At 50.5% G+C, this 26,169-nt stretch overlaps 4 protein-coding genes across 7 annotated transcripts in view; 2 read left to right on the forward strand and 2 right to left on the reverse strand.

Annotated features, from left to right (window-relative positions):
• Positions 1-4,696, reverse strand: part of LOC311324194 (uncharacterized protein) — a gene marked incomplete at its 5' end in the record, with an annotated part of 8,600 nt that extends 3,904 nt beyond the window's left edge. Inside the window, 7 exons of the mRNA XM_084456595.1 lie at positions 2,246-2,345; positions 2,501-2,532; positions 2,613-2,721; positions 3,360-3,573; positions 3,663-3,792; positions 4,112-4,196; positions 4,347-4,696. Of these exons, the coding sequence (XP_084312721.1) occupies positions 2,246-2,345; positions 2,501-2,532; positions 2,613-2,721; positions 3,360-3,573; positions 3,663-3,792; positions 4,112-4,196; positions 4,347-4,696 (1,020 nt within the window). The remainder of the gene's footprint in view (positions 1-2,245; positions 2,346-2,500; positions 2,533-2,612; positions 2,722-3,359; positions 3,574-3,662; positions 3,793-4,111; positions 4,197-4,346) is intronic.
• A 1,065-nt stretch (positions 4,697-5,761) lies between these two features.
• On the forward strand, positions 5,762-11,188 carry LOC311324196 (tectonic-3-like; the record flags this gene model as incomplete). The annotated part of the gene is made up of 13 exons (XM_084456597.1): positions 5,762-6,218; positions 6,586-6,700; positions 6,912-7,012; positions 7,196-7,317; positions 7,442-7,550; positions 7,943-8,055; positions 8,151-8,189; positions 8,301-8,375; positions 8,651-8,773; positions 9,119-9,222; positions 10,194-10,341; positions 10,659-10,793; positions 10,943-11,188. The coding sequence occupies 13 exons, from the start codon at positions 5,762-5,764 to the stop codon at positions 11,186-11,188; spliced, it is 1,887 nt and encodes a 628-aa protein (XP_084312723.1).
• Positions 11,189-11,437: 249 nt separating this feature from the next.
• Positions 11,438-19,366, reverse strand: mto1 (mitochondrial tRNA translation optimization 1). Of its 3 annotated transcripts, none has more exons than XM_084455941.1 (13): positions 19,217-19,366; positions 18,756-18,955; positions 18,390-18,589; positions 17,948-18,065; positions 17,421-17,719; positions 16,925-17,037; positions 16,375-16,565; positions 14,319-14,449; positions 12,888-13,092; positions 12,479-12,650; positions 12,140-12,249; positions 11,878-12,035; positions 11,438-11,644 (listed from the first exon to the last, which is right to left on the reverse strand). In XM_084455941.1, exons 2-13 carry the CDS (start codon positions 18,946-18,948, stop codon positions 11,501-11,503), a joined length of 2,034 nt encoding a protein of 677 aa, XP_084312067.1. In that variant the 5' UTR covers positions 18,949-18,955; positions 19,217-19,366; the 3' UTR covers positions 11,438-11,500. The 3 variants fall into 3 exon arrangements, with proteins under 3 accessions (XP_084312067.1, XP_084312066.1, XP_084312068.1); XM_084455940.1 differs by having other exon boundaries at positions 18,756-18,983; XM_084455942.1 differs by lacking the exon at positions 19,217-19,366 and adding an exon at positions 19,050-19,188.
• Positions 19,367-19,799: 433 nt separating this feature from the next.
• Positions 19,800-26,169, forward strand: part of atxn2l (ataxin 2-like) — a 39,919-nt gene continuing 33,549 nt past the window's right edge. Inside the window, exons 1-4 of one of the 2 annotated variants that reach the window (XM_084455907.1) lie at positions 19,800-20,413; positions 21,414-21,453; positions 21,779-21,835; positions 22,598-22,669. In XM_084455907.1, the coding sequence (XP_084312033.1) occupies positions 20,292-20,413; positions 21,414-21,453; positions 21,779-21,835; positions 22,598-22,669 (291 nt within the window). In that variant the 5' untranslated portion in view covers positions 19,800-20,291. Of the gene's footprint in view, positions 20,414-20,804; positions 20,867-21,413; positions 21,454-21,778; positions 21,836-22,597; positions 22,670-26,169 lie in introns of those variants that run through there. The other variant, XM_084455908.1, reaches the window with a different exon arrangement.

Below are 26,169 nucleotides of genomic sequence, written 5' to 3' on the forward strand. Positions count from 1 at the left end.
TAGGCTATGATTTATTTAGGACCAAAAACAGGAAACGATAACACAGATGATCACTTCATAATGTTAGACCACATTAAACATTTTCCCCTCTGGGAAATTAACACTCTCATCTAAATCACCCGGTAAATCACACTTAAGCATTTATTTGGCTGCCAACAGAAAAACATATCAATTGAATATGGCTACACAATGAAATGTTTAATGCATAATCAAGTTAACAGACAAACTCAAAGAAAATGACTGAAATTGTTTCTCCAGACTCTGACGTGGGGTGGGACTCAGAGGAGGGGGAGTCTGCAGTGGTCCTTGACCTGACGGTCGTGCCCCCGCCAGTTGCAGCCTCCACCTCCAGCGCCACGACCTCCAGTGCCTCCACCTCCAGCGCGCCGGCCTCCACCTCCAGTGCCATCTCCAGCGCCTCCGTCTCCGTCTCCACCGCCCACGCCTCCACCTCCGGCTGCCAGCGTCCCTGCCTCAAGGGTCCCTGAGGGCTGGGCTTCCTCTCAGACGCTGTGCTGGAGGCTCATGACCCTAGAGGCCCAGAGGGACATGGCAGAAGGGATTGGGGCAGTTGTGCAGCAGTTGGTGGAGGTCACCACACTACACCACCAGAGCCAACAGGACATCCTCACTGCACTTCATTCCCACACATGCTGTCACGGACCTCACACAGTCACTCACTACCACACTCACGGACCTCACACATTCACTCACAAACGCACTCACACACCTCACACAGTCACCCACCAACAGACAATAAAATGGTAACAATGTGAACCTTACTTTGTCTTCATAGCTGGCGCATGACCTCAGTGTGGGCCCTTTGGCCCCGCTGGTAACCCTCATGACGGGGAGGGGCTGAGGGCTTGGGTCCTCATTTTGTGGTGGGGTCTTGACTGGTTCTCATTCTTATCAGCTTTGAATATATTTCTTGGCAAACATAACACAGGATGATGTACAAGGAGGGGACAGATACCTAGTGAAAGTACTATTGGTTGCTAGTAAAAAGACAATAATGAGCGCTTGGTATAAGGTGGAACCCCCAACCAAGGAGCAGTGGCTGGGTGTTGTGGAAGAGATTTATGTTAGGGAGAAGTTCACGCATGCATTGAGGATGCAGGAAGGAAAGTTTGAAGGGAGATGGGAAAAATGGATGGATTATAGAAGGAAGTGTGATGATACCACTAATATTGAAATTGTAATATTTGATTAAGAGAAAAAAGCTGCATGGATGGAGGTACCCATAAGCTGTTATTGTAAGTTTTTATGTTTTATTGTATTGTCGTTGTATGGATGGAAAATGCTAATAAAGATTAAAGTAAAGAAGAAAAATAATATATCTTGGCTATGCACACACCAACAAGCCAGCCGTCACGCGCAGCGCCTGCCTCCAGTCTAGCCCCTACCCTGCTGTGCGCCAGGGTGAATGAGTCATGCGTGGAGCCAGGCCACCGTGCCACTACACTTGTGATAAGCATGTCGGCGTCACATATGATTTGGATATTTATAGTGTGCACATTTTTGCGATTCAAATAGACGTATTCATTCAATGATGGTGCCCTTATGTGGGTGCAGTCGCCATCGCCGTCACCTCTTTGGAGTTCTATCTCGGCCAGTAGGCCGAGTAGCGCCGGATTCATTTAGGCTCGCATTACGCACAGGAGGACTGTCATTTATATGCTTACCAAACAGCAAACAGGTCCACATGATCACATATTAATGACAATCTAATTGGTCAATTATTGCCGTTTGATGGAGTGCCTGCATTAGGTGTGCGCATAGGTTAAGTTTGGGGAACAAATCCATATCGGACCATTAATGAGCCGGTTAGAGGACACGATCTTGCATTGCGATATATGTTTGTGCTGAATTGGGCTATAAGCCTACATGATTGTGCGTTCATAAACTTTCGCTCTTATTCTCTCCATCAAACATTGTAATTCACCGACGCACCACCTGCGTCGCCAGTTCCCCCTGTGTTCAAAAAGGGTGTAGAAAACCGTGTAAATCGGTACGACAAGTTGAGATGTGTCCTACAAAAGCGCGTAGAAAGGCGACTAAATATCCGCCCTTTTGGCTTGATAGATCGCGCTGTGGGGGGGGAAAATGGTGTACGCCTGAAATCGCGGAAAAGACCGTGTAAAAGAAGGCGTACCTCAATGATAAATGAGGCCCCTGCTTGTCATTGATCCAATGGTTTTCCTTGTCTTAGTTAAGTGCTGCTGTGATTGGCTGCTGTCCTCACCTCCAGCGCGCTGCCCCTCCTCCAGGAGCCAGTGAGGATGTGGTTGACGACAGGGTCGATCTGGAGGGCGTCGCCGCACACATGAGGACCCCAGAGCATCCTGAGAGGGGTAGTCCAAGATAAAGCCTGATACAACGTCCCTCTGGGCTCATTCTGATAACACTGCAAGATCATCACTGGGAGCTGGTGCACTCTTGGCCTATTGACTGATGTGAATGCAGTGGGTCAATAATGGGTTAATAATAAACTCTTTACCTCACAGAGTGCTGCTGCCTGGTGTCCCAGAACTGACAAAACAGAACAAACAGCTTCAGTTTAAGATATTGAGCAACATGCTCAGAAATCAAAGTGGTTTCCAGTAGTTCACCTGTATGGTATTATCCCAACCCCCAGAGATGAACTCTCTCTCCCTCTCAGGGTGAAAGGTCACAGCAAAAACCCGAAACCGATGTCCGTCCATCACTGTCCTTGTGGAGCTGTGAATAAGCAGACGTGCTCTCAGAGGGAAGGAAGGCTGATATGTAGAGAACAACTCAGGGCTTGACTTGGGATGAAAGATGTGCAGGACTTTTACAAGTCCCATTCGATCATGGAGGTTCACAAATTACATGATGTAGAGGCCCTTGATTATCCACTGTTAATAATGATTATTCCATTCTGTTTTAACTGAAACTAGAAACTGTGGATCCAAAACTAACTACAATAATTGTGCCTATTTTTTTTACCTAGGGCTACATTGTAGGGGTTAGGGCTAGTTCTTTGTGTTTGACCTAGGGGTACATTGTAGGGGTTAGGGCTAGTTATATGTGTTTGACCTAGGACTACATTGTAGGGGTTAGGGTTAGTTATATGTGTTTGACCTAGGACTACATTGTAGGGGTTAGGGCTAGTTCTATGTATTTGACCTAGCACTACATTGTAGGGGTTAGGGCTAGTTCTATGAATTTGGGCTAGTTCTATGTATTTGACCTAGGGCTACATTGTAGGGATTTTTTATCAAATAAATCAAGCACTGGAACAAACCAACAAGTGGGAAAGTCGATTTCAAATCATTAGAGACCTGAGATACCAAACAGCATGCATAGTGATGAATTGTGGGTAGTGGAGTTCTTACCTTGCCCTGCATGTCATCAGTCTCTGGTGCGTAGCGAGGTCATAGAGGTGGATAGCTGAGTCCGACCCCCCGGTCGCTGCTTTCTCCCCAGAGGGAGAGACGGAGAGAGAGAGGGTCTGCCTCTGCCCTCCTCCCTCTCCTCCTCCCACCTCCCTCAGCCCCCAGACGCAGTCTCCCCCCCACACGTACCAGCACCGCACGCTGCCGCTGGCGTCTGGGGGACGACACGCCACACACAGAACCACCAGTCAGATGGGAGCACGCTGGGCTTTCAGCACAGCCCAGTTAACATGCAGTACTCACAGGTGGCCAGCAGGAGGCAGTGATCCTGGGAGCTGAGGGTGAACCTCAGGGCGGTGACAGGCAGGGAGGACAGCATGCTACTGCTGTTCCTCAGAGTCTTCACTAGGTGACCACGGTCTGGACTGTAGAGCTGACACAGGATGGACGGAACAACTCACTCATCTACACCAGCACACATAATATATATACTTCATCTACACCAGCACACATAATATATATATTTCATCTACACCAGCACACATAATATATATACTTCATCTACACCAGCACACATATACTTCATATACACTAGCATATATTTAGGGGCGGCTGTAGCTCAGGAGGTAGAGTGGGTTGTCTAATGACCGCAGGGGCGGTGGTTCAAATCCCAGCTCCTCCTGACGAGGAAGTGTGGAAGTGTCCTTGGGCGAGACTGAACCCCACACTGCTCCCAGTGACCTGTCTCATACCTTGACAGTTCCGTCGCTGAGTCCCACAGCCAGCAGACTTCCCTCGCTGTTAAACTGACATGTCATCACCTCACACCCACACTCCCTGCAAGGACAACAGAGACGACAGTTAGGAGATTAAACAAGTGCAACCAACTACATGACACACACACACACACACACACACACACACACACACACACACACACACACACACACACACACGTGACCTGAGCTGTAGCTTCAGAAAACTCACAGTACAGAGTGAATGCGGAGATCGCCCTCAGTTTTAGGCTGGGTGCAGGTGGTTCTGCAGGACTCCTCTAGGTCCACAACACCACGGGGGGCTTTGATACCCGCAGCCTTCAACTCCTGTGGATCCGTGGGTGTTGTAAAAGCATCCATGTGACCGGCTGTTTTGGTGTCTGGCTCTGTCTCGCTCTCCGGGTCCGAGTCCTCGGGGTCTGTGGCGGTACCAGTGTCCGAGTCCTCGGGGTCTGTGGCGGTACCAGGGTCCGAGTCAGAGTCACTCAGCATGTAAATGGGTTTAGACTGGTTCTCATCATCACCAGGTTGAAACATCCCTCTCTGGGAGGTTTTAGTCATGCTGTTAAACATCTAGGAGAGAGACGAGAGAGTCAGTGGAAGTTATAGGCCCACATAGGAAATAGCCCTGTACAGTTGCTTGCAGTGATAAAACAGAAATGATAGATTTTCTTTCCGAACTGCCTACTTCATTAAACACCAGAACCCCCTAACTCTGCTTGGCCTATTTAGCCAAGTTATCACTAGTGCTAAATTATGAAAAAAGAAACAAAACGATTTAACGTTAATTGGAGCTGAGAAACCGTGAACGTAGCACTAACGTTAATATTAGTTAGCTATAGCGTTAAGATAGCCAGTTTTTGCTAGCATATTTATATACTAGCAATAAACAATCAATAAAAAAAAATCTCACGCTGTAGCTATGGTTCTTGTTTCTGTTTTCGGGTGTTTGCTGGTTAATAGCTGCGTACTCCCTGGCTAGTTAGTTAGTATAGGAGCTAGTTAGTTAGTATAGGAGCTAGTTAGTATAGGAGCTAGTTAGTTAGTATAGGAGCTAGTTAGTTAGTATAGGAGCTAGTTAGTTAGTATAGGAGCTAGTTAGTTAGTATATCTTTTACTGGAGCTGTTCGCTGCTCGTCCGAGTCGAGAAATGGGACAAACAGTTAACGTTGCCTAGCAACCACTATCACCTTTCTCTCAGGGTTTTCAACTGAAGGTGTTTTAGGGCCAAGTGCCGGTATACTGAACATGGATTGAACTATTTTATTGACAAACAACACATTTCTATAGCTGAATTAACTAATGTGTTTCCTATGGTCTATAAACTTCACCCGACGTCTATTACACATGTTACGGTAACTGAAACGGATGTAACCGTTTCCACTTCCTTGGCAACGAGAGGCTTGATCTACTGCTAACGTGCTAACCAGTTAGCTCACATCTTTGGACAACATGTCACTACTTTTACGCATAGCTAGCTATGAATGTAATGAATATTTCTTGATCATTAAATGTACTTAGTTTTACAATTAGCTTGTCGCAAGGAATGCGTGGTAGTTAGCTAGCTAGCTATCTAATCCATAATTATCATAATAATAATATTATTTTTTTTTAGCTTGGTGGGCAATGACCACATACCGCCTTTGTCGTTCAGTGCTGCTGCTTGTTGTTGTTCTGTCTGTGCATTTGGCTCATGCGGCCACAGATGCAGGAGTCAGTTCTGCACCTCCAGCAAATACCGGACCTCCACTGACCACGGACGACCCAACTCATGACCCGTTCAGTCCGACCACCGGGGCGCCCACAGGTCCGACCACAGACCAGGGTCCTTCTGGTCCAGCTACAGGTCCGACCACAGACCAGGGTCCTTCTGGTCCAGCTACAGGTCCGACCACAGACCAGGGTCCTTCTGGTCCAGCTACAGGTCCGACCACAGACCAGGGTCCTTCTGGTCCAGCTACAGGTCCGACCACAGACCAGGGTCTTTCTGGTCCAGCTACAGGTCCGACCACAGCATGGACTACCGGCCCAGTCACCGAACCTCCCCCTCCAACCACCGCACAGCCAACTGCGATTCCAAAAGGTATCCCATCTATGTTTTAATCATACTTTTTCTTTTATTAGCACTGTCACTACAATATACGTTATATGGTAAATGGACTGCACTTATATACATGTATCCTCATATCCTCAAGATCATATACATTGTCCAAAGCACTTTACAGTGGCCTCTCATTCACACATTCACACACCAATGGCGGCAGCTGCCATGCAAGGTGCTAGCCTGCTCACTGGGAGCAATTTGGGGTTCAGTGTCTTTGCCCAAGGACACTTCCACGTGTGGACAGGAGGGGCCAGGAATCGAACCGCCGACCCTGCGGTCGTTGGACGACCCGTTCTACCTCCTGAGCCACAGCTTATACTGTGGTGCTCCCCTGTCTCTTCTTCAGTGTGTCTGTGTGACGTGACCCCTGGTTTCTGTGACGTGGGCTGCTGCTGTGACACGGAGGACTGTGGGACCCCAGACTTGAGCACCGTCTTCAACGGATGTTCAGACACAGTCATGTGAGTGTGTTCACTTCACACACAGTGTTCAGACACAGTCATGTGAGTGTGTTCACTTCACACATAATGAAATGAGTTCATATACCCAGTAGGAGTTAGGTTGCTGCTCAAGGCAGTTTTGTCCCACCGAGCCATAGGGCTCTGAGACATTACAGCACAGATCAGCTACAGTCATGTCCTTCACATGACGGTGACTGTTGATGTTCTACAGATATGGAGATTGCATTGAGAAGTGGTTGATGTTCAGAGCCAACGTGGATCCTTCGTTCGTTACTATAACTGACACATTGTTCTGTGTCCGACTGGGAGAAGGTAATATATCGTTACACATGGCACACACACACACACACACACACACACACACACACACACACACACACACACACACACACACACACACACACACACACACACACACACACACACACACACACACACACACACACTATGGTTAATCTACTGTAACTAGGCGCATTTCTTTCCTGTTCTCAACAGATAATACCACAGCCCCTCAGCCTCTATCTGCTCTTTCTCAGAGACCAGCTGTGTTGGACTCCCACCACTTTGCCTGGCAGGCACCCGCAAATGCTCACCGCCACGCCCGGCATTTCTACAGGGTGAAACATCATGTTTTCAGGGTGTCATTTACATTTTAAGCGTTGTTTAAGTCTTTTGTATGTTGTGTTCGCCTATCCCATCTTTTATCCCAGCTTATTAGTAATTCCTGTATCTCTGTCGCAGGTTGATGATGTCATCCTGACCCAGTACGACAGCTCGTCGGCGCGGAGCCTCCTCCGCCAGCCCTCGCCAGGGCCCGCCGCGTCTTCCTGCCTCGACCGCAACCCCGCCAGTAGGTTCACCGGTCGCTCACGGGCCTCCCAACACACAGCGGAGTGCACACTCAAATAGGATGCTTTGGTTAACTTCCAGGATGGTGCGTGGTGTTGACTGTCTAGAGTGGACATCAGCACGTGTCATCATCCTGTGTCCTTGCTTCTCCAGAGTTCCTAGGTGTCATCATCCTGTGTCCTTGCTTCTCCAGAGTTCCTAGGTGTCATCATCCTGTGTCCCTGCTTCTCCAGAGTTCCTAGGTGTCATCATCCTGTGTCCCTGCTTCTCCAGAGTTCCTAGGTGTCATCATCCTGTGTCCCTGCTTCTCCAGAGTTCCTAGGTGTCATCATCCTGTGTCCTTGCTTCTCCAGAGTTCCTAGGTGTCATCATCCTGTGTCCTTGCTTCTCCAGAGTTCCTGCGCTCTGAGTCTCTCTCCTGCACCCGGACACTGACTCCCCAGTCCTGCACCTCTGAGCCCAGCCTCAACGCAAACTCCTACTTCACTGACTTGAGTCTAATCAAGGTGTGTGTGTGTATGCTTGTGTGTGTTACTCTGTGCAATTGCAATTCAGATACCTTAATTGGTGTGTTTTCCTCTTGTTGTTGACGTTGTTTCAGGTCCCAGTTCCTGACTCAGAGGAAGTGTCTGATTTGCTGGTAAGCTCAGACAGACTCTCAGACAGACATCTTGTCACGCAAAACATGTCGCTGGTCCCGTATCCTGTGTGTTCTCACACACGCTAACATGCTGCCGTCTTCTGGTCCTAGATCCCGGTTACTCCGCTGTCTGATTGGCCAGAGCCGAGAGAACAAGATGGCTCCTGTCTGAACGTGGTGTCGAAGGTGTGTGAGCGGACACACCAGTATTAATACACACCATGGCATCCTTGGTTAACCTAGGCCCTCGGCAGGCTAGGTCTGTATATCCGTTTTTGATTGGCTCTGGGCAAGGTCACATGATGTTTTTCTACTCTACTGCTTCCTCACCCATCTAGGTACAGTATCTATAAAAGCAGTCAGCTAGGGGCCATCGTCACCTAGTATTTCCTGGCAGTGACATGAAGGTGTATCCATCTCTCTCTCCAGACGGGTGTATTGACGTCTTGTTTGATATCCAGGTGGAGTACGTGATGGGGTTTTCCGGCGGCGGGGAAATCACGGAGGCCACGGTGGGCGTGGTCCTGGTGAACATCAGCTCAAACGTTACGACCCTGAGGCAGAGCCACGCCGTCCGCTTCCAGGTGGCGCACGAGCGCTCGCCAAACACCGCCAAAACATTTCACGTCATCGAAATGTTGTTGATATGAAACACTAATACCACCATGGGAGTTCTGGTTCTGTACTGATGTAGCCGATGTCTTCTCTGACCCGCAGTTAGACACGCCCCCTACCACTGCTGAACCACTCCGCCCGGTTGGACTTCCTGTGGGGACTCGTGTCATTGGTCGGTTTGGTGAAGAAGAAGAAACTGTATCCTTAGCTCTTCAGTGGTCCTAGGCTGTGGAAGGTTATGTTGACTGTGAGGTGAAGTGGGGTTTATGTTCACTGCCCCAAGGCTGTGTTACTGGTCCTTACGCGTTGGTCAGCTGACTGTCATGGGGGTGTCGCAGGGGGGAGAGTGCTCCAGCGACCCACACCTCCGGACCCCCATCCTCTTCACTCACAACACCTTCACTGGCTGCACCTTCAGGTACTACAATACCCATACTGCCCTTAGCAGGGTGGCTGTGGCTCAGGAGGTAGAGTGGGTCGTCGAATGATCCAATGATTGATCGAAGGGTCGGCGGTTCGAATTCTGGCTCCTCCTGTCTGCATGTCGAAGTGTCCTTGGGCAAGACACTGAACCCCTAGTCGGCTCCCAGTGAGCTGACTAGCGCCTTGCATGGCAGCTGCTGCCATTGGTGTGTGAATGTGTGTGAATGTGTGTGAATGGGTGAATGAAAGGCCTTTGTAAAGCGCTTTGCCCATTCAGGTAGAAAGCCGGTCTATAAGTGCAGTCCATTTAGCGTCTTAACATAAACAGAGAGCACACTTTCACAGATGTTTTCTGCTTCAATTAGCAAATGAAAGTTTTCAGAGGTCAGACACATCTGCATTGATTTATTCTTCCTGCCTTTTTGTTCCTCCCTCTCTCCCTCCCTCGCTCTCTGCCTCTCTCTCCCTCCCTCTCTCCCTCTCTCCCTCCCTCTCTCCCTCCCTCCCTCCCTCTCTCCCTCCCTCCCTCCCTCTCTCCCTCCCTCTCTCTCCCTCTCTCCCTCCCTCTCTCTCTGCCTCCCTCTCTCTCTCTCTCCCTCCCTCCCTCCCTCGCTCTCTGCCTCTCTCTCTCCCTCCCTCCTTCTCTCTCTCATTCCCTCCCTCTCTGCCTCCCTCTCTCTCTCCCTCCCTCTCTCTCCCTCCCTCCCTCCCTCTCTGCCTCTCTCTCCCTCCCTCCTTCTCTCTCTCCCTCCCTCCCTCTCTCTCTGCCTCCCTCTCTCTCCCTCCCTCTCTCTCTCCCTCTCTCACTCCCTCCCTCCCTCGCTCTCCCTCCCTCCCTCCCTCCCTCGCTCTCTGCCTCTCTCTCGCTCCCTCCCTCTCCCTCCCTCTCTCTCTCCCTCCCTCCCTCCCTCTCGCTCCCTCCCTCCCTCCCTCCCTCTCTCCCTCCCTCCCTCCCTCCCTCCTCAGCTCCTCGTCTGGTGACTGCTCGGTGCTGCGCGCCCGTCTCTACGCTCTCCTGCAGGGCCGGGCCGCTCCTGACATGATGTCCATGAACTTTGGCCCCGGGCCCGTCTGGACCCGCGTCGTCACACATCACTGCTCTGTCCCACCTCAGGTCTGTTCTGGACCATGATCACACAGAACAAGTTACACACACCACTGCTCTGTCCCACCTCAGGTCTGTTCTGGACCATGATCACACAGAACAAGTTACACACACCACTGACAGAACAGGGTGACACAATCACACTCACACAGTTATAACTGACAGAATGCAGTAATACATGTACATTCACAATGACACAGAAGTGACCGAACACAGGAGGTGTGCAGGTTAAATCAGGCTGTCATTAGTCCAATCCATGAGTGTTGATGTTGTCTTTCGAAGACTTCTTGTCCAGTCTGTGTCAGGGTGGTCTCTCTCTCTCTCAGGACTCGTGTGAGTCGGGCTGTCTGCTGCCCCGATCCCTCTCTGTTCAGGTGCTCTGGGCTCGGCTAGGCGGCCTGGCTCTCCCTCAGAGCTACATCCTGGGAGCCAAGTACCTCTTCAGCTGTCAGAAGGTCAAGGTAGCTAGGCAACAAGCATTTCTGCTCTTCCTCTGAAGGGATTTTTTCTTTTTCTTTTGGGGTAATTTCTGCATAGCAAACGTTCACGACCTGTGAATAATTTGCGCCTAAATCTCACCCTCTCTCTCCGTCCATCTCTTCTTCTCCAGTGTCCCCTCAACTCTCCTCTCGCCGTGAACACTGAGGTGACGTTCGCTGACCTCACCGTTTACCCAGAAGCCCCCAGGGGTGCACCGCAGCCGCAGTGGAAGTTTCCGTTTGTCTTCTTGTCCAGGGGGGCTGACGAGCTGGACGGACGCACGGACCACAGCGCCGCTGACCTCAGGAAGGTCACATGGGAGGCAGTGTTGCTGATGCTAACGCTATCAACACTGATAGAGATGCTAACTAGGTAGACGGTTGGTTTCAGGGTTGCTCTGCTTGTTTGTAAACTGTGTGTTAGAACTTGGATGTGAGGGGTTGAGAGAATGAAGAGTGTTTCTGTTTGAACTGTGTGAGATTCCACCAGACCAGTGATTCTGCATCAGGGACTTCATGATAGTCCATTCATTCAACATTTGTACTCTATTTTTTTTAATAAAATACCTTATTTATTTATTTATTTTTTACATTTTACAGACCATTTTATTACAAACGCTTGTTACAAGTCATGATGTCACCGAGGTAAAGATATGTCCCTCTTACACAGCCGTCCTGTGCCCTCCTCCTCATCCTCTTGGTCCAGCTGGTGTGTGTTTGTGCGTGTGTGTGTGTTTGGTGTGTGTGTTGCTCCGTCTCCGACTGCCAACGTAGTTGAGGAGGTGGACGATGGCAGCGGGGGTCATCCCGGGCAGGCGGGTCGCAGCCCCAAGCTGCACAACAACAACAACAACAACAACAGACATGTCTCTTTATTGAACAGGGGAGAGCTACTGTATATGAGCTCTTCATGCTCATTAACAACACTGATTGACTGTGTTGAGTGGTGGTAGGAGTGTTGAGTGGTGGTAGGAGTGTTGAGTGGTGGTAGGAGGTGTGTTGAGTGGTGGTAGGAGGAGTGTTGAGTGGTGGTAGGAGTGTTGAGTGGTGTTAGGTCTGTACTGACTGTGTGGGGTCTGGCCCGGTCCAGCAGCTCGCGGACCTCGTTGGACAGAGACACGGGTAAGGACAGGTAGTCCAGGTCCGGGGGGAGGGACAGGCTCTCCTCCCTGCGGATTCTCTCCATCTCCCTCTTCTGTAGCTCACAGTGTGGCCGGTACACCGCTGGGACACAGGACAGGGGTCAGGGGTCAGGGCTGTCCTGGGACTGGGACAGGACTGAGTTCATCAGAATGATTCATTAAAAAAAAAGGAATTTCAACTTTTACCTTCAATCTTGAGTCTTTGTGCAAATTCCATATGAGGTGAAAGGCACTCTGGGAAAATGGAGGCCAGCATTTCGAAGGACACGTCTTTGTACTGCAACAGATCCTCTCCACTGCAAGAGAGATAGTTCACCGCTAATAAGATGATACAAGAGCCACTTAAAAAACCACAGCACATTGATAGGATACGACCACAGGTTTTGTATTTTTACATGAAAGCGCTGTGAATACATGTCCAACCCTCACACTATCCTTCCTTCATTTCCTCTGAGAAATACCGTAAATAAGATAATAGAAGAGGCACTCAGAAAGAGCTGCGGCCCAGCCTCGTCCTCCACTCACGTCAGGGCGGAGCTCCTGCTCTCACTCAGGATGTTGTCTCCCAGCAGCTCTCTCCAGCGTGCGGCGCTCAGGCTCCGGGAGCGCAGGGCCAACAGCGCCTCCTCCAGGCCGGCCCGCACCCTCACCACCTCCTGGTAGCGCCCGGAGGACACACAGCCCACCTCCTCGAACCCTGACGGGGTCAAAGGTCGTATAGGTTTGTTTACAGATGAATGAGTTGCACTTCGTTATCCTGTGATGAACAAATTTGGGTGAACTATACCTTTAATCGGTACATTAACGCAGCTAATGATCAAGAGCAGTGTTCACACACACACGGACACACACACGGACACATGGACACACACACACACACGGACACACACACGGACACACACACACACGCGGGGACACACACACGCGGACCCACCTTTGCAGGTGAGGCGCAGGTCTGCGTTGTCGGGTCTGAGGGAGGCCCTGAACTCGGCGCGGCTGGTGAACATGCGGTAGGGTTCCGTCACGCCGCGCCCCACCAGGTCGTCCACCAGGACGCCGATGTAGCCCTGGGTACGAGACAGGGCCAGGGGGGGCCGGGAGAGGGCGGTCCGGCCCGCGTTCACCCCCGCCCACAGACCCTGCGAGAGACGGACAGACCGCTCAGACCTCAGCCCCTCTGAACGCCTCCAGACCGCTCTCTGGACACGACCGGCTCCCCACACACCCCACACACCGAGCCTGACCGGCTCCCCACACACCCCACACCGAGCCTGACCGGCTCCACACACACCCCACACACCGAGCCTGACCGCCTCCCCACACACCCCACACACCGAGCCTGACCGGCTCCACACACACCCCACACACCGAGCCTGACCGGCTCCCCACACACCCCACACACCGAGCCTGACCGGCTCCACACACACCCCACACACCGAGCCTGACCGCCTCCCCACCCACCCCACACACCGAGCCTGACCGGCTCCACACACACCCCACACACCGAGCCTGACCGGCTCCCCACACACCCCACACACCGAGCCTGACCGCCTCCCCACACACCGAGCCTGACCGCCTCCCCACACACCGAGCCTGAACGCCTCCCCACACACCCCACACACCGAGCCTGACCGGCTCCCCACACACCCCACACACCGAGCCTGACCGCCTCCCCACACACCCCACACACCGAGCCTGACCGCCTCCCCACACACCCCACACACCGAGCCTGACCGCCTCCCCACACACCCCACACACCGAGCCTGACCGCCTCCCCACACACCCCACACACCGAGCCTGACCGGCTCCCCACACACCCCACACACCCCACACACCGAGCCTGACCGGCTCCCCACACACCCCACACACCGAGCCTGACCGGCTCCCCACACACCCCACACACCCCACACACCGAGCCTGACCGGCTCCACACACACCGAGCCTGACCGGCTCCCCACACACCCCACACACCGAGCCTGACCGGCTAATACAGTAGCTTTAAGGCCGTTTCAGACGGGGAGCGATATTCCGCCTGCGTTCTCGCTCGGATCAGCGGGGGACGCACGCGTCCTGCGCGCAGCGGGGAAAACTGACTACAATTCAGCTCTTGTCGCGGGCGGGCGTGTGCACGAAACCAACACACGCGCCACAATCTCATGGGGTTGCGCCCGCTTGCCGCTCCGCCACAGATTGTCCGCGGCTCCCAAATTGTCCGCTCGCCTCTCTCATGAATTACAGTGCGCGGATATCGCTCCTCGTCTGAAACGGCCTTGAATCAGCGTTGGAGGACACGCCCCTCCGTGTTTTTTGTCTTTGCTGTGTTGCAGTGCTTCCTCCTGTCCTGTGGTGGCGCTGTGGCCCGTACCTGTGCTGCCGCTTCTTCGTAGCCGGTGGTCCCGTTGATTTGTCCGGCCAGGAAGAGGCCCTGGGTGCTCTTGACCTGTAGGCTCGGGGTCAGCTGGGTGGGACACACAAAGTCATACTGGACCCCGTAGCCTGGCATGGGGGGAGAGAGAGGAGGAGGGCAGAGAGAAGACTCAGCTTTGACTCTGGGAAGACGTCCCATCACCACCAGTTAAAACTGGAGCCAGTCTAACAGTGAAGACGATAGGACTATAAATGTCTCATTTTGCTGTGTAGAACAGGCCTGTGTGCCTGAGACTGGTTCAGATAAGACAGAGGAGCTCATGCAGGGGTTCTAGGGGTGTGAGGGCGAAGGTCACAGTTCTACACAGACAAACAGACAACAAATACAACTGGCTCTGTTCCTTCGGATCACAAGGAAGCCTTTAAAAAGTGTCTCTCCTCTAGGAGCTGCCTCTCCTCTCTGGGTTCTGATCCTCTCTGGGTTAGGGGCGTACCGGGGGTGTGGTTCTGATCCTCTCTGGGTTCTGATCCTCTCTGGGTTAGGGGGTTACCGGGGGGGGGTTCTGATCCTCTCTGGGTTAGGGGGTTACCGGGGGGGGGTTCTGATCCTCTCTGGGTTCTGATCCTGTTGTTGATAAAAATGAAAGTCTTTGCCAAAGCCCAGGTTCGCTCAAAGATAGGTTCAGTCAGATTTATTAAGAAAACAATACGATTGCAAACGGACCTCAAAGTAAAACACAGAGTGGTTCCAACAGAAGAAGTAAAACATGAGCTTGCCGGATCCTCCTTATATCTGCCCAAAGCAAGGATGTGGATTTGATTGGCTGAGTTGTCTATACGTCATCGTAAGGTGACGGATATCACACAGTGGTCGGGGGATGAAAACTCACTTTGAATATGGACAAAGAAAACAAAAGGTCTGAGCCAGGACGGAAAGGACAGAAGGTGTGGCCCTTCTGACTTAAACAAAGAGAGGAGGAAGAGCGAGGTAGAGGAGGTGTTTACAATTACAAAAGGCAGGGGACTGGATGAACAGGTATTGAAAGAAAAGATATGAATCTGAATAGTCTTGAGACTATGTGTAAAATTCCATGACAATCCTCTCTGGGTTCTGATCCTCTGTGGGTTCTGATCCTCTCTGGGTTAGGGGGCGTACCGGGGATGTGGTTCTGATCCTCTCTGGGTTAGGGGGCGTACCGGGGATGTGGTTCTGATCCTCTCTGGGTTAGGGGGCGTACCGGGGGTGTGGTTCTGATCCTCTCTGGGTTAGGGGGTTACCGGGGGGTTCTGATCCTCTCTGGGTTAGGGGGTTACCGGGGATGTGGTTCTGATCCTCTCTGGGTTAGGGGGCGTACCGGGGGTGTGGTTCTGATCCTCTCTGGGTTAGGGGGTTACCGGGGGGTTCTGATCCTCTCTGGGTTAGGGGGTTACCGGGGGTGTGGTTCTGATCCTCTCTGGGTTAGGGGGCGTACCGGGGGTGTGGTTCTGATCCTCTCTGGGTTAGGGGGCGTACCGGGGGTGTGGTTCTGATCCTCTCTGGGTTAGGGGGCGTACCGGGGGTGTGGTTCTGATCCTCTCTGGGTTAGGGGGCGTACCGGGGGTGTGGTTCTGATCCTCTCTGGGTTAGGGGGCGTACCGGGGGTGTGGTTCTGATCCTCTCTGGGTTAGGGGGCGTACCGGGGGTGTGGTTCTGATCCTCTCTGGGTTAGGGGGCGTACCGGGGGTGTGGTTCTGATCCTCTCTGGGTTAGGGGGCCTACCGGGGGGGGGGGGGGGGGGTTCTGATCCTCTCTGGGTTAGGGGGCGTACCGGGGGTGTGGTTCTGATCCTCTCTGGGTTAGGGGGCCTACCGGGGGGGGGGGGGGGGGTTCTGATCCTCTCTGGGTTAGGGGGCGTACCGGGGGTGTGGTTCTGATCCTCTCTGGGTTAGGGGGCCTACCGGGGGTGTGGTTCTGATCCTCTCTGGGTTCTGATCCTCTCTGGGTTAGGGGGCCTACCGGGGGTGTGGTTCTGATCCTCTCTGGGTTCTGATCCTCTCTGGGTTAGGGGGCGTACCGGGGGTGTGGATCTCGGCCCGGCGGAGGGCGGGGATCTCCCTGAGGAGGCGGAGCTGCATCTCAGGGGGCATGGTCATGGACAGGCCCTGAGGGTACAGCAGGTCGGAGGTCAAACCCTCCGGCTCCAGCCACACCTGGTGCCGTCTCCCTGGAAACCGCAGCACTCGCGACTCGATGGACGGGCAGTATCTATGGCAACAAGACAGACAAAAGGTCGTATCCCGCACCTGATCAACTTTCACATCAGCCGGTTGTTGGGATGTACAAAGTGTATGTACAGTTTGTGTGTGTGTGTGTGTATGTACAGTTTGTGTGTGTGTGTGTGTATGTACAGTTTGTGTGTGTGTGTGTATGTATGTACAGTTTGTGTGTGTGTGTGTATGTACAGTTTGTGTGTGTGTGTGTGTGTATGTACAGTTTGTGTACGTGTGTGTGAGAGTATGTGTGTGTGTATGTACAGTACAGCTTTTGTGTGTGTGTGTGTGTGTGTATGTACAGTGTGTGTGTGTGTGTGTATGTACAGTGTGTGTGTGTGTGTGTGTGTTTACCTGGGCCCTTTTGCGTCTTCCTGTATGTGACAGTTGAGGTGCAGGCTCTCTCTCACCACTCGCTCCACCCCGGCGGTGGTGTGGGTCAGATAACAGGGCAGCTGCTGCTCTGGCTGGGGAACACAGATGATCCACCTCAATAACAACCTCTAACGCTGCGTTCACACCGGGCGCGGACAGAACATTCACGCCGCCCAGTTCGCCCAATCTCGCCGTGGGATCAATGGGTTGCCGCGCGAATCCGCCGCAGAAAGTTAAAAAAAACTTTAGCTTTTGCGAATGTCGCCGCCCGGCGAATCCTGGCCACCGCGCCGCCCGTGCCGCCCGCTGCCCAGTTCGCGAGAATTGTATAGACTTTCTATGTAAACTCGCCGCACCGCCAAAAAATTAGCGCCCGGTGTGAAAACAGCATAACTCTGGAACACGGCGCTGGCGCTCTTCCTGTCCCTTCCATCGGTGTCTGTGACCAGACGAGGTCCTGGGCGGAGCTCCTTACCTCGCAGCGGACGCGGTGGTTCAGGAAGCTGAAGGGTGTGGGCTGCTGGTCAGGGGCCTGGATCTGAGCCAGAGACAGGTCCACTGAGTCCCTCACTATCCGGGGGGGGGTCCCTGTCCTCAGCCTGCCCACCCTCAGCCCCAGCCTGGCCCTCAGGGCGTGGGACAGGCCGGCGCTGGACGGAGGGTCCCCCATCCTCCCCCCGGGAGACGTGGTCTGACCCAAGAAAAGGGAGCCGGACAGGAAGGTGCCGGTGGTCAGTACCACCGAGCGGGCCAGGAGGGGGGGGCCTCTACCCGCTAGAGGAGAGGAGGGGGCAGAGAGACAGGATGGTCAAATGGGAGTTCTTGAGAATGCAAACTACTATTACAATTTCAATGTGTATGAACATGTCATATTACAGATAGATGAGAGCATTGAGGGGTGTATGTAGGATGAACGCACACACACACCCACACACACACGCACGCGCACAAACACATACACACACGTGCGCACACACACACACACACGTTCCTGCTCCTCACCCATGGTAATCCCAGTGACTCTGTGCTGCCCAGGCTGGTCTGGGTTGGGCTCTGACGTCAGAAGCTCCTCCACCGAGCCCTCCACTACGGTTAACCTGGGCGTGGACAGCAGCTCGGACTGACAGGGACGGACACACACACGGACGCACACACGCACGAATGCACACACACACACACACACACACACACACACACACACACACACACACACACACGCACACACACACACACAAAGAGTTTCACTTTTAGAGTCACTTCTCCATAGATCAGTAGAAGAGCTGTGTCCTGCTGTATTCTATACAATATCCAATATTCTCTCACATGAAGATTTCTCTTTGAAGTGACCTACACTCTGCATGTCCTCGTCAGATTTGTTGTGGTTCTGTTCGCCCGTGGCGGGAAGGGTTTGGGTTCTTGTGGTTCTGTTTGTGGTTGTGTTTACCTGGATGAAGTGACGGTAGCGCTCCCGGTCCAGCTGGGCCCGCGGGCCCCACACGGCCGGGCCCTTGCTGCGGTTCAGGATGGAGAAGTGGACCCCGGCCCAGTCTCCCGCCCGCCCACACAGCCCGTCCAGGGCGTCGACCTCCTTCACCAGGTGTCCCTTCCCCACGCCCCCCAGGGACGGGTTACAGGACAGGGCCCCTGGAGGGGCAGGACAGGGACAGGGGACCACACAGCTCATTGGGATGCATGGGGGACACTGAGTAAGACACGGTGAAGGAATTACAGGCGACTAAAGTGTTTCCTGTGTTGATGGCGTTTCTAGGACCTGGAACGTGTCACACAAGCGAGCGTCTCTTCCTCTCACCGATGGTGTGAATCTTCTGGGTGATGAGGAGGGTCTCCGCCCCCACCCTGGCAGCTGCCGCCGCCGCCTCCGTCCCCGCGTGGCCCCCGCCAATCACGATGACATCATACTTCTGCCCGGCGACCCCGCTGGCAGCCCGGAGGGAGAGCGACGACAGGAAGTTGTGGCGAGGGGACAGTTTCCGTGCCAACATGAGGCAGCTGCGAATAAAAAATAGCCTATATTTATCTATAGGCAAATACAGAAAGACAGCAGATGAGTGGTTATAGTGTTTGATTATTACACAACCCATACTTAGAATAGTAGTGGTAAACCTATCCAAGCCAAGACTGGACCAAAACCTCCACAACATGTTACCCCCAGAGGTAATAGTTTGGGCTTTATCCCCTCTAGACATGGAGGTTATTCTTCCAGTACGATAAAACTATCGGAGGATCAGGTACGCAGATAAACTCACTAACCAACCAGGTCCCTTCGCAGTAGAATAGAAACGAGGACTGGCGCTCTCGTATTTAAAGTCTTTCGTTGATGTTTGTGGTGGTGACTGAACAAACAAACCAGCGTGAGGAAATGTAAAAGGGAGGATTACAAAACATCAAGCCATTCGCTCGGATGGGGGCCGCCATTGCTGTCACAGCCTAAAATCACAATACACTGAATATAAACGCACCAACAAAACAGGCTACAACTAGCTAACGCTAGGTCAGTTGAATTTTCAAGATGTACATGTTAAAACACCAAGGTTATATTATATATTTGAATGTGTATATATTTCCACATATGCTTAAATTAATAATAAAAAAAAACATTTTAAAGAAATTTTATTTTATTTGAACAGCAGATGGGACAGAAGTAACATTTGCCACGTATACAGTAAAACACGACTTAACATTTTGTTTTCAAACACAGAGGGCCTGCTGGAGATTTACACGTGCACGAGTTTACTAGGTCCGAGACGCGCACGCAGGTTCACGTGCCCGCGCCCCCCCGTCTCCCCTCGGTTTCCACTCAACCGCGCGCGGAGCGAGTGAACCGACCTCGAAGGTGGCGACTGACCGCAGGTTTTCATCCAGAAACCTGAAGAATACACCTTTTATTAGCAAGTGACAAGTGCACTAGCTAAAACCACAACTCTGACTGAAGGTTTGAATCTGAAGAAGAAAGTCAAAACTACCAAAAGCAGCAAGTAATCTGGGCACGGGAACCTACCGACGGGACTATCTAGCTAGCTAAGTTAGCATCCAGGCTAACCTACACGGTCTCGTGTCATTTCACTGCAATTTGCATTAACTTTATCGCTGATTAGAAACCAATTTAACTCCCAGCTGATAATCGGATTTAAAATTGTATTTTATCAAGAGAGGTATCTTGTGATTGCTTTCGCTTTTTCTAGTCACAAGCAGGCCAGAAGCGATTGCTAACTAGCCTAGCCGGTCTCACGGTGTTGGCGTGTGTTTTCCTAGCTAACGTTAGCTTGCTAGCAACTCTCAACCGGAATACATTTTTAAGAGTTTTTAAACTATTTTGGTCGAAGTTATGCTGAAACAACAACAGCCCGGCTCTGGCGGGCGAAAAACATCTAACGGGACTTCAGGCCTTTCAACTATGTCTTCCACGGCAAGTGGGACCAACACTAGCAGCAGAACGCCGGTGGGGAGGTGAGTGAGACCCGGGTGTTCGTGTGGGAAAGTCCGAGGCTTTTCAAGGCCTACCGGTCAAATCTGATGTGTGGCTAGTTAAGTGGGCGTGTCCTGGAATTAGGATTAGTTTCATTGTCCTATGAAAGTAGTTCACGTGTGATTGATAGGAGACATGAGCCAATCCGAATGGTCATTTTAAGATTTACGAGAATTTCAACAAATGGGTGACATCGCAAAGGCGGATAAAGAGTTAGATTGAGCACCGAGGAACAAATAAAGCGGCAGAATGAGGGAGATTGATAGTCCGGCCAGCCACTCACCAGCTATCCGTAGGAGGGCGTTCACTCTAAACGTTTGTTTTTTTAAAGAGGTTGATAGCAGAGCTAGATATCGTGTGGAGCTAAGCTAACAAAAGCACGAGATGAGTCACAAGTTCGTTCGCAGGGATTTTCCGCCGAGCACATTTACAAGGTCAACTTAAATCTTTAATCATATGTATTTTCTGTGTGCGCGTTTGTTTACTAGTTGGGATCTTGCGAGTAGTTTGGTGTCTAGCCCGTTGTGACGCTGGGACGCTAGGCTAGCCGCTAGGACCAGAGCTGTATTGTTCCTAGGGGTTGGATAATAACCCATTCTTTCTCCAGGTACTCGACTCGGTCACATTCACTACAACGTAAACAACGCCGCTGGTGCACATGTCGTTTTGAGATGCATATTGAAAACTGCGTTCGCTCCCAAAGCCGTATAGCACTATCATTACAGCGAGTTCTCTATTGTGGCTCGCTAACTGCTGCCAGTCAACACAGCAGGACTAGCTACGCCACAACGTGCACGTTGCGATCTACTTTTGAGCATTCAATGTTTTTATACATTAAATGTAAAGCTTGAGATGTCAAGGCTTTGAAAACGAGCTGCTGACACTTGTTTTTTTCGCTGGTGTTGTTCATATCAAAGCGAGCGCTGCAGCGGCCGGTCCGTTGTTCTAATCTGATAATCTGTTTCTAACTCCTTCCTGCAGGAGCCGAGCCTCGGTAAAGCCGCCCTTCCAGTCCTCTCCGGTGAGTATGCAACAACAACACCACGACTCTTCACGCGCTAATTATTATTATTAAAGTTCCGGGTATAGTGTTCTGACACACTATACCCTCTGTCAACAACATGACCTTCAACAAAAGTCTTTTTCTAGTTTTGTTTTACCATAGTTGTCCAATCGTGCATTTGTTCAGGATTGGCTCAGAAATGGTCGCAAGTAGACGATCACGTTTGTCTCACTGGTGGATGTCATCCAATAAACAAAACAGGCTCTCTAAATGTAGCAGTGTAGCCTGTATGTTTTGTGTGATTGCTGTGTGTGTGTAGCTGACGGCGGTGTGCTCTGTGCAGGTGTTTGAGGGAGTCTACAACAACGCCAGGATGCTACATTTCCTCACAGCAGTGGTGGTGAGTCTGTCAAATCAACACGACCGGTCCGTCTATACCCAAGCTGAGAGTCTATATCCAAGATGAGAGTCTATATCCAAGCTGGGAGTCTATACCCAAGCTGAGAGTCTATACCCAAGCTGAGAGTCTATACCCAAGCTGGGAGTCTATACCCAAGCTGGGAGTCTATACCCAAGCTGGGAGTCTATACCCAAGCTGAGAGTCTATACCCAAGCTGGGAGTCTATACCCAAGATGAGAGTCTATACCCAAGATGAGAGTCTATACCCAAGATGAGAGTCTATACCCAAGATGAGAGTCTATATCCAAGATGAGAGTCTATACCCAAGCTGAGAGTCTATACCCAAGCTGAGAGTCTATACCCAAGCTGGGAGTCTATACCCAAGCTGAGAGTCTATACCCAAGCTGAGAGTCTATACCCAAGCTGAGAGTCTATACCCAAGCTGGGAGTCTATACCCAAGCTGAGAGTCTATATCCAAGCTGGGAGTCGACATTAGAGATCAAATCACTTTGTACCCGCTGTGGACTGCGATTTAGATTCAGATAACTTTATTATCCCATCAAATTGATGTCCGACAGATAATCCTGTTTGACGAAGGATCAGTAAAAGACATGGATCATAAAAAAATAATGTGTAAAACAAACTAATATTTCTCTTTTCTCTCCTGCTACTCCTCTTACTCTTTTCCTCTCTCCTCTCGCTCCCCTTTTCTCTTTCTCCCTCTCTCTCCTTCTCTCTCTCTCCTTCTCTCTGCCACTCAGGGTTCCACCTGTGATATTAAAGTGAAGAATGGCAGTGTTTACGAGGGCATCTTCAAGACTCTAAGCTCAAGGGTAAGAAACACACACACACACATACAAGTACCCATACACACAGGTACACACACACAAGTACCCATACACACAGGTACACACACACACACCCCAGGGTTTCCGTTAGAGAAAATCGGTACCGGTCAATGTGTCCGGGAAGATTAGACTTTTCCAGACAAACTGGAGAAATTCCGGTCATTATATTATAATATAATATTAGGCCTATTAGAGGTGTTTGTCGTAGTGATTGGCCGTTGGGTAGCTTATATATTGCATTTATTGTCTTATTTCGCATCCGTATGATTAAATGTGTGATAGGCTGTCATGATTCCATGCGCTAGGCCTATATGTAATTGCACAGCCACAAAAATAGTTACCTTTGAATTGCGACTGTAGGCTAGAACATGAATGTTTATTTCAATTGCATGAATCGGATTTGTATCGGATTTGAGGATGTAGGCTAATTGGTTTGGGATTCGCAACAGTAATATGTGTTTACTAATTTCTCTTTACAGTTTTAGCCTACCCTTTTTATCAATAAAACAGCGTCATTATAAATACGGACATCGCAGTAGGCTATGAGGATGAGGAGGACATAACTATTGAGAAACAACTGATAGGCAGGTTGGGCTAAATAAAGAAATGCCACAATGCATGTCGAGATAGGCCTATATAACATTTTTATTTAAAAGTGCAAGAGGTTAGGCAACATGTAGGCTTCTCGTAACATTTTAATTTAAGGCCTACGGCTGCGCTGATTGGAATTCATATAGTCTAATTTCGGCTTTTTATCAGATAGGCTAAAATACAACAAAACTCTGAAAATAAATATAGCCTACTTAAATAAAGTTTAAGAACTTACAACGTGCATAGGCTAATTTCCATTCGATATTAATAGGCCTATGCATTTTCACCTCAAGCTCCGTACCTCGATCAAGCTCCCTCTCGCTTGCTATGGTGACCCGCTAGCCTATAAACAGGTTTATCTATGGTGGCCCGCTAGCCTATAGGCAGGTTTATCTATGGTGGCCCGCTAGCCTATAGACAGGTTTATCTATGGTGGCCCGCTAGCCTATAGACAGGTTTATCTATGGTGGCCCGCTAGCCTATAGACAGGTTTATCTATGGTGGCCCGCTAGCCTATAGACAGGTTTATCTATGGTGGCCCGCTAGCCTATAGACAGGTTTATCTATGGTGGCCTGCTAGCCTATAGACAGGTTTATCTATGGTGGCCCGCTAGCCTATAGGCAGGTTTATCTATGGTGGCCCGCTAGCCTATAGGCAGGTTTATCTATGGTGGCCCGCTAGCCTATAGGCAGGTTTATCTATGGTGGCCCGCTAGCCTATAGGCAGGTTTATCTATGGTGGCCCGCTAGCCTATAGACAGGTTTATCTATGGTGGCCCGCTAGCCTATAGACAGGTTTATCTATGGTGACCCGCTAGCCTATAGGCAGGTTTATCTATGATGGCCCGCTAGCCTATAGGCAGGTTTATCTATGGTGGCCCGCTAGCCTATAGGCAGGTTTATCTATGGTGGCCCGCTAGCCTATAAAATGAATAGGCCTATTCGTTTTTTTTATATTCAAAAGGAATCATAATATATGGAAATTTAATTTTAGCCTATTGTAGGCCTAATACAATTAGGGGGAATTATTTTGTCCAGACATTATGACCGGAGAGATTTTAATATATCGGACTTCAGCGGATTTTTCCGGACAAAAAACGGTAATTACTGGCTAACGGAAACCCTGACACACACACAGGTACACACACACGTACCCATACACACAGGTAAGAAACCCACACACATACCCATACACACAGGTACACACACACACCCATACACACAGGTACACACACACATACCCATACACACAGGTAAGAAACCCACACACATACCCACACACACAGGTACACACACACGTACCCATACACACAGGTAAGAAACCCACACACATACCCATACACACAGGTACACACACACACACACACCCATACACACAGGTACACACACACACACCCATACACACAGGTAAGAAACGCACACACATACTCATACACACACACACACCCATACACACAGGTACACACACACATACCCATACACACATGTACACACACACACACCCATACACACAGGTACACACACACATACCCATACACACAGGTACACACACACACAACCATACACACAGGTACACACACACATACCCGTACACACACACATACCCATACACAGGTACACATACCCATACACACAGGTAAGAAACCCACACACATACTCATACACACAGGTACACACACACACACACACCCATACACACAGGTACACACACACATACCCATACACACAGGTACACACACACCCATACAACACAGGTATGAAACGCACACACATACCCATTAGGGCTGGGACTTTTGCCCCAAAGTCATATTCGAAGTTCGTTTATTTATTAATAATAATATTCGAATATATTCGAATTATTATTAATAATATTTTTACCATTAAATTCTTACAGAAAGACCTACCTAGGTATTAAAATAAAGTTGTGCACATTCTGTCCACTAGTGGGCATTGTATCATAGGCAATATCGATAAGCAATGATGTATTCTATTAATACATCCATGGTACGAGTTCACGGGTGGGAATGGTGCGTTCGTTTGTGGTGGCAAGTCGCAAGTGGCAAAATACCTCCCTCCGACCTGTGTGCATTCGAGCTATAGCGAATGATATGATGATGATATGATATTGACGTCAGCCGGCAACTGGGGGCTGAGAAACATATCCGAATTTGCGACGAGGAAGTGTGAGTTCATGCGGCGTTTTATTTAATCATTCCTAGTAGCAAGTCGCAATTTGCCACCTCCCAGTTATAAACGAACGCACCAGAAGTTACGGGTTTGACTGCCATTCCAGAGCATTTTCACGTGTAGGAGGTCGGAAAAACACGAGTTACGGGTTGCCTGGAACGCGCCGTGCTAACTAACGTCACCTCCTACAGGAGCCCAGGTGTCCAATAGCCTTGCTAATGAGCTCGCGATTGCAACTTCACCAGGCGTGAAAAACCCTCTGAATCTGAATCAAAAGCAACGTTTGCTAGCCAACACATTTACAAAAAATTATGCCTATAACAGGTTCGAATATTAAGGGCTGCCTAATATTCGTTCGAATACCAGTATTTCTGTCAATATTCGAATTATATTCGAATCCCGAAGTTCGGACTCCCAGCCCTAATACCCATACACACAGGTAAGAAACGCACACACATACTCATACACACACACACACCCATACACACAGGTACACATACCCATACACACAGGTACACACACACACACCCATACACACAGGTACACACACACACACACACCCATACAACACAGGTATGAAACGCACACACATACCCATACACACAGGTAAGAAACGCACACACATACCCATACACACAGGTACACACACACTATCCCTCGTCACCTACCACCACAGGGGACGTTCCCTCCGAAGCTTAACCCCCCCC

Source organism: Borostomias antarcticus (genome assembly GCF_949987555.1).
Source record: "Borostomias antarcticus genome assembly, chromosome: 22".
In the NCBI taxonomy this organism is placed as follows: Eukaryota; Metazoa; Chordata; class Actinopteri; order Stomiiformes; family Stomiidae; genus Borostomias; species Borostomias antarcticus.

What these genes read in the sequence shown, in the direction of transcription:
- mto1 (XM_084455941.1), bottom strand. Translation starts at nt 18,948, where the DNA reads ATGTTGGCACGGAAACTGTCCCCTCGCCACAACTTCCTGTCGTCGCTC. An exon ending in CCAGAAGATTCACACCATCG is followed by an intron (nt 18,590 to 18,755) that starts GTGAGAGGAAGA and finishes CTGCCCCTCCAG; the next exon opens with GGGCCCTGTCCTGTAACCCG. An exon ending in GGCCGAGATCCACACCCCCG is followed by an intron (nt 14,450 to 16,374) that starts GTACGCCCCCTA and finishes CCCCCATGCCAG; the next exon opens with GCTACGGGGTCCAGTATGAC.